The sequence below is a fragment of the Aythya fuligula genome, chromosome 1, assembly GCF_009819795.1.
Source record: "Aythya fuligula isolate bAytFul2 chromosome 1, bAytFul2.pri, whole genome shotgun sequence".
Lineage (NCBI taxonomy): Eukaryota > Metazoa > Chordata > Aves > Anseriformes > Anatidae > Aythya > Aythya fuligula.
Window position 1 is genome coordinate 78634200 of NC_045559.1, and position 16121 is coordinate 78650320.

A 16121-nucleotide genomic window follows, 5' to 3' on the forward strand; every position below is an offset into this window, starting at 1 on the left:
TAGGGTATGGAAATTAAAAAACTGAAAAACTTTGAGCTGATTTCCCAGTCAAATGAAATAGTGTCTAGAGCATATTTTCCTGCTTCTTAAACTTTGTTTCTGAATGAATCCAGAGTTCTTTCAAGTGTGTATCATGCACAATCCAGGTATCCCACACTTTTTTGGAAGAGTTAAAATCTCAGGGTTCTTCTCTTCTCTCTTCTCCCCCTCCCCAAGTCTTAGTCTATTTATATATTGCACAGCTTGGCATAAAAGCGGTGACCAGCATGTAAGCAAAGAGTTTAATTATCAGTTACTCTTTTTGATGTTAGTTTGGCAGCCAGACAGAAAGAAGTGAATTGCAGTCTGGTTCAAGTATTATATGGGCTAAGCAGGGGGAATTGAGTAAACGTTTTCACTGCACTCTTTCCAGCACTTCTTATTATATTTCTGGCATGAGAGGGAATACATGTATATTTTCTGTAGTTCTGTTGTTGTTATTGTTTTGCTTTGGGCTTTATCAATATAGTTTCTGATTATTAACTTGATCTTGGGATGTTGGGAGAAACTGAAACTTTTGTTCATCTTCTGAAGGAATTATGGAGGACTTGGCTGAATCATTATTTGGAGACATAACTCTTGCTCAGTAGAACTTAGTACTTGGTAGGTGGCCACTTGACCAGCATTCAAAAGGTTTTCTGAAGTGAAACACAAAAAAAAATCACCTTAGAATGTAACAATGTACAGAACAAAATGTTTAACTGTTACTTCTGATAGGAGCAGTCCACACTCATTATCAAAATCATTTATCCCTAGCTTTAAATGAGAACTACTGACCTTATTGCATATGCGTATATCAAAGGACACATCTCTACTTTAGAATACATATAATGTAGAGACAAACTTATGCAATGCAGAGGGCATAGCCCTCTGAAGATAAATGTGGTTATAATAAGCCTGAATTTTGGTCTTTACAGGCATTGACAGAGGTTAAGTTGTCTTAAAAATAACCATAACAAGCCAGAAACAACTTTCCCAATGGACATCTAGAACACATTCTTTCAATATTTTGAGCAGCATTTTCTACAAAATTGTGAAGTCTTTGACACTGCTTCCAAATAAGTATTGCTGTAATGCCAAATCTGATGCATAGCATTAGCTGTAATGATTTTTTTCAGAGCAAAACAGTATTTGTGTAGCTGAAGGCAAATTAAAAGCAAATCTTTAAGTTATGTGACCCTATTATTGGTTTAGTTCTTTTAATCTAATTTAGTATGTGAAAGCACTGTGATCACAATGAAAACAACAAAAAAAAAAGCAACAGATAGGGAATCGTGGAATAAGAATCATAGAATGATTGAGGTTGGAAGGGACCTTAAAAATCATGTCATTCCAACTCCCCTGCCATGGGCAGTGACAGCTTCCACTAGACCAGGTTGCTCAAAGCCCTAGCCAACCTGGCAACCCCTCCACAGGTGCTCTGGGCAATTTGTTCCAGTGCCTCACCACCCTCATAATGAATAACTTCTTCCTTATATCCAAATGAAAACTGCAACTTCTTAGTTTAAAACCATTACTCCTTGGATTATCACTACACTCCCTGATAAAGAATTTTTTCCTGTCTTTCCTGTAAGCCTTCTTTACATACTAGAAGACTGTATTAAGGTCTCCCTGAAGCCTTCTCTTCTCTAGGCTAAATAAACTCAATTTTCTCAGTCTTTCTTCATAGAAGAGGCATTCCAACCCTCTGCTCATCTTTTTGGCCCTCCTCTGGACCCACTGTTTTTGTCTTTCTAATGTTGTATCACAGATCTGACCTATCAGCTTCAAGTATGTAAGAGGCTAACATGTTCATGTCTGAGAAAATTCAGCATCCTTCTTTCAAAAGAAAACAGCCTTAAAATTTGCAAGTATGATCTTCCTGACTTGAGTAGGGGTGAACTGCTTTCAAACCTTCTAAAACTCTGCCTGTAAGCATTTATTTAGAGATTTTTAGATGGCAGATAAAAAGAAGACTACCTTATGGTATTCTTAAGGTCTGAACCAGAAATCACTGAATACAGCTGTAGCTACAGTAGATGAATTTGGTCTTTTGTGGTGTCTTACAGGATGTTTGCACAGGCTTGACTCCTATTCAGAGCAATGGGAGATCAGGTCTCAGGACATGCCAAAAATGAAGAAGCATGTCTGTGTCCTGTGTTTTGCTAGCTTAATAAACTCAGGTTTAAATTTGTCATGCTTCCAAGCAGTCATTGCTTCTCTTTAGATTAAGTCACTTTCTGGCACATAGACAGACTGGGCTTGGGCACAGCAGTCTTAATTATTTTTCTTTTTCAAAACAGTTAAGTCAGAGAACATTGTGCAGTTTTCTTCTTGGCAACTGCTTTTTTTTTTTTTTTTTTTTTTTTTTCCCATACTGCCAGGATGTTGTTGAACTCCTCTCACTTTCTCACTTTCTCTTGGCATGGATGCAGATAGCAACCCTTTGCTTTATAGGTTATAGATCATACATACCACTGAAATATTTAAAAATTACAGAGGAAGTTCCAACTTCATTGAGCTTGGTCAGCTGGTCTTTACTCCAGTGCTGCTTGTTCTTGAACACTTTCTATGCTAATTTGTGGCCATTTTTTAAATCAACATGCAGTTTAGAACAGCTAAGATTGTGGGCAAATTTTTGTCTGCTTTGAGCTCTTTGGAGTGCTGTAACAGCTATGCACATTGTTCATTACTATAAATAAGGAAGGAAAAAGAAGACAGATAATCAAAATAAACCCCCTCTCATTATTGTCCCATGTTGTTAGGATATTTTTAGTGGTGTTTGCCCTGCTGCCAAGTGCAAGGCATGTTACTTCCCAAACTGGAGGAAACATAAGGGTAAATTGAGTCTCTCGGTGTCCTGTGTTGCTCCAAGGGCATTCTGTTGTTTGCTGACTCAGAAAGAAGTCTTGAAGAAAAGCTTTAAGCCATCTGATTATTTTTGTTTTTTTCAGTCAATATATACTTCCTCACTTCATACTCAGAAACGTTCAAAAAAACCAACAAATTTGAAAATAAAGTAAAACTATCTATTAAAAATGACATCCAAAATCACTTGGCAGGTGCCACATTATAGGGCAGCTGCACAGTGTTAGGATTATATTTACACCAGAAATATTTAAATTTATCATTTTATAAGCTAAAAACAATGCTGTGGTATAAATGTGGAGTTACTAAACTGATATATGCTGATTCCCATTTTTACTTGTACAAGTTGTCTTCCTAAAATGAAAGAGAATAACATATCTAATTCCATTAATGCCATTCAAGTCAATCTGTCATGATTGCACTCATGTTGTTTGATACTTCATATAGTCTGTTGCTTATGACAACCTTGTAAATGTCAGATATAGTGGCTGTATTCCTTTCACAGAAGAATCTTGAAATTTCCTTTGTTTTGTACTGTTTCTCCAAGTTATGGCATCCCATCATACTGAAGATAATGTTGTATGTGTATCAAATTAAAGTGCTTTTGTTTGGTTCTCCCTTTTAGGATTGCACATCTCCTTCCTAAAGGATAAGCCGGGTCTGTTGGACCTAAGAAAATATAGGCACTCATGTAAGGCAACACTGAAATAGGTATGACCACACTGCCCACTTTCCTGTGTGAGAGCCTAGGAATGTGAAGTTATCTGTAGCTGTGATGGTGTGAAAACAGCAGCAGTAACCATAGTCACGGGAAAAAAAAAAAAAAAAAAAAGAACCATTAGTTCTTTCAGATGAGCTGGAAATTTGACTGTGGAGGCTTCTAACATTGCCCCATGGCATGGCTCTCCACATTGGTTTCAGTGCTTTCACTCTGTCCTATGGCAGGAGCAGGCTAGCCCTAAGAGTTAGTTTCTGGAACACAAAATTTCAGCTTTGCATGTGCCACTGAATGGACTTGAGCTCAGCTCTACAAGCTTGACTTTTTGTTATTAATTTCTTTCAGAGTAGATTTTTTTTTCTCTCCCTGTTACCAGAAATCCCAGGCCTGCAAAAATCAAATTTTAACCATTTTCTGTTAGGAATAATTTAAATCAGGAGTGCTAAGCGTGGGTAAAATTTTCTTAGTGTAAGTGAAGTCATAGTCAATCTCAAAATGGGGTTATGCCCAGCCTTTCAGAGGAGTCTTTCTTTTATTAGACATATTATAATGCAACAACGTGGTCTGAGTGCTCTATGTGTAACTGTCTTATGTCCAGCAGTCTTCTGTCTTATTCTCTGGCTTGTGATATGTTTCAAACTGTGTTACCTTTTATCTAAATTTAGTCTCATTTTAATGATTTTTATTTTTTCTTTGTGAGTTCTTGAGCTCTCTGAAGTTTTTGGTATTTTGTAACGTTTGGAATCACTCCTAACAGTACTCTGGAATGATCAATGAGTTTCATCTATGTTTAGTTTACTTCTTTCAGTGTGATTCATGAAGATGTTGGGCTGAGTACTAACACATATTTATCAACATCTACAATGAACTGCTCTTCAGAGCAGAAACTGTTTTTTCAAACCAGCTGTACAGTCTGCGCATTTGTCAAAAATATTTATTCTTTCTAAAAAGCCAGCGCTAAGTATGCAAGTAAGCCTTCCTGCTTTAACAGAAATTCAAGATTATTCATCTGTAAAGATATTAGAGGATGTTGTCAGTATGTTCACATTGATCTCATTTCCATGTCTCTCACCAATTGAATCTAGGAGGACTTACGAAGCAAAGAATGATGGCTTATATGGATAAGCTTTTAAAGAACTAAATCCTTTCTAACATTTTCTGCTTAACATTTGGGTGAAACACTGTTACATTTGATGGAAGCAAGAGATATTTAACTGATTTCAGTTCAGAGATATAAAAGGTGCAGTCTTTCCTGAGCAGATCTAGAGTACGTATTGTAATGATACAGGACTATCTTTAACTTCTTGGAAGAGAGTGCCTTAAATTGCTTGAATTGCCCACTTCATTTGATGGTACTGACTCCAAGATGCTCAGGGTTTTCATCCACATCTTTGACAATTACAATTTAACTTTCAGGAATTTTTAAGAAACTGCAAAATACACTTGAAAATGATCCCCTTGACAAATTTATTTATTTATTTATTTATTTATTTCCCTCTTCTTTTTCAGAAAGTATTTTGGAGAAAAAATAGGACTTTATTTTGCATGGCTGGGCTTATACACAGAATTCCTCATTCCATCTTCAGTAGTTGGGATTTTTGTATTTCTTTACGGATGTATAACCATAGAGAGTGACATTCCTAGGTAAGCACTGAGATCATTTTGCTACTTGAGAATTATAAGACTGCTTTCTGGTCATAATCCTTAGTGAGAATAATTGCTTTTAACATGTCTGATTAGCAGTGATGCAGTATTCACAACCTTTTGAAAATGCAGCACATTTAGCATGTTTGATATCCACAGAATTCATCTTCTTGGCAATTACAAAAAATGTTATGCACTGTGTGTCCTTAGGATGTTTTACTAGTTATACTACATAACAAAACTCACTCTACTCTGTCTGGTCCAGCCTCACCTGGAGTACTGTGTGCAGTTTTGAGCACCACAATGTAAGAAGGACATAAAACTATTAGGGAGTGTCCAAAGAGGACCAGCAAAGATGGTGAAGGGTCTAGAGGGCAAAACATATGAGGAGCAGCTGAGGTCCCTTGGTTTGTTCAGCCCAGAGCAGACCAGACTGAGGGGAGGCCTCATGGTGGCCTGCAGCTCCCTCATGAGGAGAGCGGAGGGGCAGGTGCTGAGCACTGCTCTCTGGGAACAGCGACAGGACCTGAGGAAACATCATGGAGCTGGAACAGGGGAGGGTCAGAATGGGTGTTAGGAAAAGATTCTTCACCGAGAGGGTTATCGAGCACTGGAACAGGCTCCCCAGGGCAGTGGTCATGGCACCAAGCCTACCAGAGCTGAAGAAGCATTTGGACAACACTATGATTTTGGATTGATTTTTAGGTAGTCCTGTGTGGATCCAGGACCTGGACTTGATCCTTTTGGGTCCCTTCCAACTCAGGATATTTTGTGTTTCTATGAAAACTGTCAGTTTGGCCCAGTAAAGTCTGCTTCTCAGCGAAAAAAAGGGCGCTTCTGTACTGTCTGGGTGTGACTCCTGGTAGAGACAGGGTACTGACTTAGCGGAACTGCTGGTCACATTCATAGTGGCAGTTCTGGCATTCTTTCAAACTGGTGACTTTTAAAGCAGATCACTCAACAGTAGAACATTATTGCTGATAAGTAAATGATGAATGACAACACAGAGGAGTTAACATTTGTTTTCATAGCTTGGTCTGAATGAATTATGATGAGCTGTACTTGTCTGTAGAAAAGTTTGTGGTAACATTTAAACTGAAGAGAGATTTATGGAAAGATGTATCTGCAGCACCCTCTACTGCTTTTAAAAATAGAAGAGATCGTTAACTGTATGATAGCTGGAAACAGCTATGTGCATTTCAAATGATATTAAACATTGATATTACAGTTTAAATAGCTCTTTTTCATTTGGAGTCATAGAAAAAATGCTATTTCATGGCAGCCGATATAGAAACGACTATAATCACAACACACTTGCTATCAATGAAGCAATGTTGCAAGTTTTTCCTTAGATAACATTCTTGACAAGGATAATTGAGCTTAGCACAGGTCAGTTCACCTGAGACCATGCAGCTATGAAGATCTTTCATGTATAAGCCTTATGAAAAAAATTAAAACATACTCAGGAGTGCCAAGTGGGATTTGGTTTGTTAAAGAGATAGTGATAATGAGTTTTAAAAGCTTTTTAGATACTGATTAAATACATAGCAAATTAGACTAGGAATTAAAATAATGACTTTAAAGAAAAGATTTAAAAATCTGTAAGAAAGTCTTTTATCTCATGTTTTCTAGAGCATAAATGCATAAATGCAAAGTGAGGAGGGAGAGGAAATACTGCTTAGCATCTGAATATGTAAGGCAGTAAGATTTATAGTTTTCATAAGATTTATGGCTTTTCATTTCATTTATTTATTTATTTATTTATTATTAATTTGAAAATTAGGTTAGCACTCTGTCCTGGAAGTCCTGTCCTGGAGTTATTCAGTCAAAGAATACCACATCTGCACTCAGCAGTGGAGGAAACTTTAGAACCTTGAAATGTAAAAAGATCTCATTTTCTAAATCCACTATGTATACACACACAGTATCTGAATACCCTTAGAATATATCAATTTGTGTGCCTAAAATAACTAACTGCTCATGCCTGAAGAACTTCTGTCAAAACCTTGTGGCAGATGGTGGTAAACACCAGAATTTGTGTTAAGCCCTATCATGGGTAAACACCATTGCTTTAAAAATATCCCATACAATAAAATGCAGAGTACAGATGAATCTCAAAACAAAAGTGAGATATAATATTTTTACTAAGAATGAGACTCTTGGATGGTGTCTTTTAAATTCAGTGTGTGTATGTCAGTTTATGTTAAAACTTAGCATGTCTTCCTTGCAAAGGTGTTGCAGATTTAATCCGTCTATGACACAGAACAACTAACATGCCTGGGTGCTGGATCTGGCTTTTATGAAGGTACTTGGCCAGTTGCAATGCACAAAGCATTATGGTATTTCACATGGATTTTTGTGCTGTCATATTAAAAATGTGTATTTCGTCAAGGGCATATCAGATTTTATACTGTAGGATTTCCTTTGCAGCCACTTCAGAATTCTTTTTCATGCATTTTAATCTGATCTTTACCGAATCCTGTAACTGAATGTAGAAATGGCAAATTCCACTTTGATTGTGTTTAATTATCTTCTTTTAGTATGGTTAACCTCAATCTTTAGTGATGCAGTCTTCACAAATTCACTAATACAGTGTAGATTGATTGATTAAATTGATTGCTGTTTTGCATTACTTTTCTGTTGGTAAGGTGCCTATGGGTATTTTAATGTTCCAGCACTTCGCAATGTTTCTCAAAGAGTTCTCATAGCTGATAGGCTTCTTTTCCCTGTAACTGCAAGCCATATGTGTTGCAGATAGCTTTTAACAGCTGAGTTGCAGCTTGGTAACAGTACTGTATACCCCCTTTTCTGAGTAGTAATACTCATGTACTTACCATTCACAGTAAAGAAATGTGTGACCAACGTAATGCCTTCACCATGTGTCCTCTGTGTGACAAGTTCTGTGATTACTGGAATCTCAGCTCTGCATGTGCTACAGCTCGAGCTAGCCACTTATTTGACAACCCTGCCACAGTCTTCTTCTCCATCTTCATGGCTCTCTGGGGTAAGTATGTCTTTCCAAAGTTTGATTTTTGGACTGTTGGTAGAAATGAAAGCTGTGATGAATAGTAGTAAAATGTAGTAGCCCTACATATAAGAGTATTAATAGACTGAATGTGATGCATATGTCTTTATGAAGCTGGCAAGCCTCAGACGGCTACTCTCTGTGCTGAGACTGCGGAAAGCAATATTACAAGGCTTTCTGCTGTCAACAGAAAGCTTTGGAATAAGTGGAGAGCAGTTGGGTAGTCCAGGGAAGAAAACTGTCCTTTCTCCCTTTACTTCCTTGTTTAATATCACTTCTAATCTTGTCATGTTTTCCCTCATTTCCTATTGAAGTGGCAAGTCCTTTTAACCCCTTCTGCATTTGGAGGCTGGAATTTGTTTGGGGTTTGGTATGGTACAGCAGTCTGTTTTACAACTTCCATGTGGGGCCACTTAGTCATTTAAATTAATCAAAACTTTACATGATTCTGAGAACAATGGCAATATTTATTATTATTATTAATTATTATTATTATTATTATTATTATTATTATTAGTCTTTTAGGGTATTCTGTTTAGACAAGCTTGGTTTTCTTTAATGGCAAGAATACCCTACCTCAATGAGGATCTCAAAACACTTCATAAACACTAATGAACGCATTTTAGTATTGTTCTTACTGTTTCTGACCTCACCTCAGCCCTGAAAATGTTCTTACATGTCTCATAGCTGGTGCTATGTCCTCATTCACTCTAGATGTTGTTTATTGTGAAAGTTACAGGTGTGATTGCTACTGTAAAATGATTTTTGATTTCCCTGTTCATTGCTTACAAATGGAAATTTTCATTCTTAATACGAAATGAAATAAGTGTATTATCATACTATAGACATCTCTCAGCAATCTGGTTTACACTGCAATCCTATTTAAATTTCACAGCTTGTTTTAGAAAAGAGTGACAGTTTGGTGTTGGGTATGGATAGCATAGTTATTTTTAGGAATTTGCATACAGAACAGATAATGTAGAGAATAAGTTTTTGTTTACCACTTCCTGGAAATTATTCAGCAATTACTTTGACTCAGTGAGAAGGCAAAAAATGATGAATTCACAGACTCTCTCAATGTCTTATTTTCCTACTTCAGATTGCTACCAATTGCAGAGTAGATTGGCAAATAAAGGGCCACACTTTACCTGCTGTCATGCAGCTTGTGATGCACTGATTTGTCCAAGTTTCAGTGTAGCTGTTTGGGCATCTTGTGTACACAATTAATTTATACTTAACAATTCATTTATACATAACTGAATAGCATTTTCCCAACACTGTAAACTTGCATCCATACCAATAAGTATTTTCATCCAGCTTCATCCAAAACAATTATACTTATGTCAACAATACAATGTGCAAAACAAAATTCATATATCCTTGATATTGTTAATATATCCTTGCACTAAGATTAGTAGAATCTAAAGAAACAGAAAGGAACAAAAACATCCATGTACACTGTTTGTTTATTTATGTATATATTTTAAAGCATTTAAGAATACTAAAATTATTTCTGAGCTGTAGTCTCATAAAAACAGTCTTTCACACAGATTTGAAAAGTCTGTTTTAGGGATCATGATAACTGAGCTTGCCAGCACAAGAAAATATAGCCCATCATATATAAAGAACAGCGAAGTGAAATAGTGAAATCAGTATCCTTTACTAACTTTGTCCAGCTTGCCTATTAAGTATTAGAGTACATCTAAATTTGCTTCCTTAGTGTAGTGGTTATATCTAGATCTTATTCTAATGAATGGCATCTCATTCACACACCTAATCAACTTGTTTCACGTTATCTTGAATAAATGTTGCTTTTATACTTTTTTGTCAGAAATAGCACAGTAAAGTGGAAATTGGCATGTCTTATGACTTACAGTTGTGTACTTAAAAGAGCAAAGTAAGGTAATTTGAGCTGGCTTCATTTTGTGATGATGCTGGACACAAGAAATCTTTCATCTCTCTTGCTTTCTGCCATTCTGAGAAAGCAGATGACTTACTATGGCCAGTTTGTTGAGAGGAATCATGCTTTTTCTACCTGATCTTGACACCTTATAAATTATCATTGTGATTCTAGCAATTCTATTAGCAAATGAACATATTAACAAAATACAGAGTCATGCCAAATAACTATGCCAAAGTCATGCCAAATAACTGATAATAATTTCATCGTTGTTCTGGGATGCCGATTTTCCTCTGTCAGATGTGTTTATGGGAAGGACAGTTGAATATAATGGAGCTGTTTTTCCTGCTGGTATAAGTCAGTGCAAATTTCCTGATTTCAGAAATGCTATTACACTGTGTACTGGTTATGTATCTAGCCAAATTAGTTTTTATAAATCTAAAAATGGAAATGTCTTTTTGAGAAATTGGAAAAAATCAAATGAGTAATAGCACTCTATAAAATAACCAAATGTTTTTGTATTTAGGATATCTTAAAACCCTTGAGTTTTCAAAACATTCTAAATATAGCTTTTGAATGTTATCTCTTCTGTAAGGAAGGAGCAAAGGTAACAACCTAATTGCTGAATGTCTCGATTTACTTCCAATGTACTGCCAGTCCCATGTTTAAATGGTATTTATTTCTTAAATAATGGGGAGATGCCAGTGCAGAAAATATTTGCTCACAGTTAACTATGGGAATAGATGCTCTCTAGCAAGAGGCAGATTGTTTTAATAGCACTATAACTCTTCCCGGCGTTATCATGTAGCTTATATCAAGTGTACATGCAGTTGAAGGAAGCTGGATCTGATTCTTCACTGTTCTGTATCTTGTGGAATTATCTACAATATATTCAAAGTGATGAAAATATGTCTGTGATCAAACAACCATTTTCACAATCCCATTTACACCAACTGAAAAGGTGAAATGGAGCATAAGAAAATAGAAAACAGTGCTCACAGTTGTTTATGGGTATAGCTTAATTGATATATATACATATATTATTTCATATATACTGGTATAAGACTGGAATAGTTTTCTGAAAATAGGTGTCCACAAGTCAAGAGTACGAAGTGTTATTTCTAATAAATCCAAAAGTCCATAAACCATGAGGTGCTAGGCAAAGAGCTATCTAGAGGAAACAGCAATTATGAGAGGAAGGTCAGGAGACTGTAAATACAAGACAACAGTACAACATCCGTTCCTTCATATTAATGTAAAATGAAAAGAAGGAGACTGAACCGCTGGCCAATCCCTTAGGGCAAAATCACTGTTTTTGCAGCGCAAAACCATTCAACTGTCCCCCTATAATATATTTCAAAATAACATTATGTTCTACAAATTTCAAGAGCAGGCTACACCTACTTTCTTCACGTTTCCAACTGATTAGAAACACTAAAACAAGCAACTCACTTTGGCTAATTAAGGTGTTAAATACTAATATTTAGACCTAGATTTTGTTTTATTATATGATTTGTAATCATGAGTTATAGAATGACTTATGGTAAATTAAGAGAGACAACATTTTTGGGGTGGATATCAGCAGATTAGGGTTCAGTTCCAGTCCCTGACAAGAACTGTCCAGTGGTTTCGGGCAATCTATTTTGCCTCTTTTTGTATTTTGTTTGCAAAGAGACAGTAATTACTGTTTCCATGCTCTTCCTACGTTCTTTCTTTATAATTAGGTTTTTGGCTGTTTCTTAGCATGTATTTATAATGAAACTAGCATAAAAGGATTCAAATAGCTGATGGTGCTTACAAGTAACACAAACATTCACAATAGTCCATTGGATTTATAATTTTATTTTTTATTTTTTATTTTTATTTTTAAAGCTACTATGTTTCTTGAACAGTGGAAGCGTTTACAGATGAGACTGAGTTACTTCTGGGATCTAACTGGACTGGAGGAAGAAGAAGTAAGTTTCTTCTCCCTGTGCTAATTTACTGTATAAATTATTCTAAATCTGAAGATATGCACTGATAATTATATTTCTCATGTGTGTTCTCCTGTCTGATACAATTCATAGCTATGTTTTTATTTATTTATTTATTTACTTACTTAAGACCATAACTAATACAGTTTTGAGTACCAATGTATCCTTTTGGAAATCATTACGCATATCCCAGCACTCTAATTTTACCAATTAATATTGAAAAGAATTATGAGATGCCAGCAAGTCATTCTTTGCTGAAAATGCCTATATGCCAGTGCACAGAATGGAATCATTAAATGATGGTAATACCTCAAACAGAATGTAGAGTGTGAATAAATGAGAACAAAACTAAGACGAAGTCATGAACCTCATGCTGTAGCACGATGATGATATTATTCCACTTTTGTCTATTCCTCAGATGATAATTATTTGATAAAATTAAAAAATAACACAAACCAGACAGTAGAGCCCAGTATTCTTTTTCTTCCATCACTGTCCCAAAATGCAGCTTTAGCATTGTCTTTAACATAATGGGGACCTCCAAAGTATTCCTTCACTTGATTAAGTAACTACCACCTGCCTTATTTTGCATTTGGCCTCAAAGTTTTCACTACTGTCTATCCATTGATGAAGTGGATAATGCTCATAGTATAAACCAGTACTCACAGTTTTTAAGGTATGATAAAACTGAGTGCATCAACACAACAAAATTTGCTGCTTGCCCTGTGTGGAATGTAATACTGCTAGCTCAGAGTATGGCAAGATTGTACTGATTGCAGTATGAACTGAGAAGAATCACAGAAGAAGAAGGAGAACAAATTTTTTTCAGTTCTGCAGTATTCTTGATGAACCCTGCAGATTGTAGTACATTTCAAGTTAATAATTTGTAGTAAAAAATCGTAAGGTTTTGCTCAGTATTTGCAAAATGGATCTACAGATTTGTGAGGTCCTGTGATGAAGAGCTCTGAAGTGTTAAAGGTTTGTGTACAGGAACTATGGGATCAACAAGAATCCTTTGTTTATGACAAGTGAGGGAGTACCAGACGCATCTCAGCACAAGCTGAAGAATTAGGAATGTAGAATCATAAAAATAAGGCTGGAATGGACCTTGAGGGGCCTTCCCTTGTGCACAGTAGGATCAACTCTTCTTAAGTCATTATGAAAAGATGTTTGTCTAATTTTTTCTTAAAGAAATCCATCAGTGAATGTTTCACTTCCTCCCTAGGCAATCTATTCTAATACTACTGATAGAAATTCTATTCATACTGATAATAAGCTTTTCCTAATGTCTAACTTTCGTCATTGCTAAATGTTTGTTTTCTCTTGTTCTTTCATTCAAAGATAAAGGGAGGAGACTACCCAATCTGTTTTTCAGCAAAATTCAACTTACTATCATATTTCTCCATCCACTCTAGTTTTTTAGATGAACTGGCCTCTCTGGTCTTTCAGTCTTTTTTCTTAAATCTTATATTCTAGATGTATTTTTTGTTGTTCTGTCCCTTCTGGACACTTTCTGTCTGATTTAGCTCTTTTGTGAAAAGTAATGCTCAAAATGCACATTACTTGAACTGACATCATACTTAAACTAAAGTGCTGCATAATATTATCTTGCCACCTCTTGGTACTTCAGCAGGTTTTATCAGGTTTTGTTCACCTTTTAGACTCATGAAAATGTGGATAAATTTCCCCTTAAGACAGATATTGGCATTGTTTTTCATCAGTGTGATAATCATTTCAGGTAGTGAAGCCTTTACAGTTGCTGAATATCATTCTGGAAAATGGAAAATTGTCTCTGATCAGGTTAGACTAGAGGGAAGTAGCAGTGGAACACTTAAGATCACTTAATAGAGCAAAAAAGTTGAAGAGCTGATAAGTATATCATGAAAATTATATTGAAATAGATGTGTACAGTGTAAATTTGTGGACTCTTGATTACAAAAAAAAATCAGAAAAATTACTTTCTCTAAATACACTGGGCCAAGTCTTTTATTCAAAAGAGTCACACGAAAGATTAGTTTAGTGCAGTTATTTGTAAATATCTTGGCAACAGCAGTCTGAGAAAGCAGACTCCCTGAGGCTTGGATGCATATTTGCAGCTGGCAGCTGTACAGGCTTAGAGCCTGTTGTGTCTATATCCCAAATCCACAGAAATAATAGGTAGCATTGGGTACTAGACTGTAAAATAGATAATTGGCCTGAAAAGTAATTGAATGACTGATAACTAAGTAGGAGAGGGAAAGAAAAGAAATAAACAAGAAGACTAGAACCATGAAAACAGACAAAACCTTGGAAATATCATAAAGAAGTGCTCAGCATGTCACGCCATAGATATGTGTTTGTGTAATCCAATCAAGCAGGTTCTGCCTTTTTTTTTTTTTTTTTTCCCCAGTTTGTGTAATAAGGGATATAGCCATCAATGAAGCAGGGAAAGAGGTATGACTATACTCTCTTTTAGTTGTGAAAGAAAGAGTGAAGAAATACTGAAGAACTCTAATTAATGATGTAGGGAGTTGAAACTACTGGCTTCCCATGAATCTTCAGAAATTGTATTTCTAGAACCCAGTATGTTCCTGTTTTAGGTGGAACAGATTTTACCAAAAGTCACGTGTAAAACCAGAATGGAAAGGCAATTATAATAGATGAAATCTTACAATCTGGTGCAGAGCTTGGAAAAATGAATGTCAGACAACAAAGTCCACACTAACTGAAATGCCAATGACTGAAGGCCTTATTGTTGTTCAAATAGTCATGATATTACACTGTTTCAGTACAGCTAGGAACTTAGGTGTCTGTTTTTGTTAGAAATATGTCTGATAAATTACAATTTTAAGTTTAAAACCTGTGTTCTGTCAAATGCTCCCTCTCTTTTTGTGAACTCCAATTTCCTTGTCTATTTCCTCTTGCTTTTTGATGACTCTTTAAAAGTCTTTATTGAACCCTTATGAAAAACTTTAAGATACACTGTGGATTATCATGGGGTCAAGTTAAGGTAATAAGGAAGGTAGAATAGAATTAATTAACAAGTAGTCTTGCTGACATTAAATACGTTTTCTTCTTGTTACTGGATCATGGGTTAACTTCATCTTCTCTACTAAATTTTCATAGTTTTTGATGACCTGATTGATTTGATGTTTTAAGCTCGTCTTCCACCTTGCAAGTTATAGGAGCAAACTCCTTTTCTGAAGTTCTAATACTGTCTACTAAAACAGGCAGTATAAGGCATTTTTGTTTGCTTAAAAGGAGAGTGAAACACAGACTCTAATAAAATAGCTGTGTATTCACAATATTGCCCCCCTGGGAAAAATGGTAAGTGATAGTTAGGGGGAAATGAGTAGCTACAATATTTTGTATTGTCTCAAATCTCTCCTTTCATCCTCACTACTTCTCAAGTTTCTTGTACCAATGAGACCTATGTTTTGGGTTACTTTCTCCAGATGTATTATCTCACATTTTTCCTGTTCCTATTCTGATTTTCCTGTTGGGCCCCTGTTTCCAAGTCTTTTTGGTCTCTTTATATTATTTTCTTTTTTTGGGGATTTGTCACTCCTCCCAGTGATTCCTCTGCCATCTTCATTAAATTGCTGTTAACACTGATTATTTAATGATGCTAAAATAATCACACCAGCCCTGATCTTCTGGACAAGTTCCTTCAACATTAGATTTAATAGTGTTATGCTTAGAAGGCTGAGAGTTTTAATAGAACAGTTGGGGAAGGAATGTTGAAAAACTGATGTTATCCCTCAGGACTGAGGGGAAAGTATTTAGTACCAGCTGTTGCACCATTGAAAAATTATGTATGAAGACACACTTTAAACATCTTTTAATTTGTAAACTAGAAGAAACAAAGCAGGTGATATCTCCTTTGTTTGCCAAGAAGTTAGTAAAGATATATGATTATATATATATTTTTTTAAATTCCAAGACTGTTGATCCATAGAAGTGCCACAGTACGCTGGAACTCTAGTTCATTTTCCT

The 16121-nt window shown here is 35.7% G+C and overlaps 1 protein-coding gene across 4 annotated transcripts in view; it reads left to right on the forward strand.

Moving 5' to 3' along the window:
• Window positions 1-16121, forward strand: part of ANO2 (anoctamin 2) — a 190394-nt gene that overhangs the window by 61467 nt on the left and 112806 nt on the right. For 3 of the 4 annotated variants that reach the window (XM_032207994.1, XM_032207993.1, XM_032207995.1), the window contains exons 10-12: window positions 5114-5248; window positions 8092-8252; window positions 12046-12128. In XM_032207994.1, the coding sequence (XP_032063885.1) occupies window positions 5114-5248; window positions 8092-8252; window positions 12046-12128 (379 nt within the window). The remainder of the gene's footprint in view (window positions 1-5113; window positions 5249-8091; window positions 8253-12045; window positions 12129-16121) is intronic. The other variant, XM_032207996.1, reaches the window with a different exon arrangement.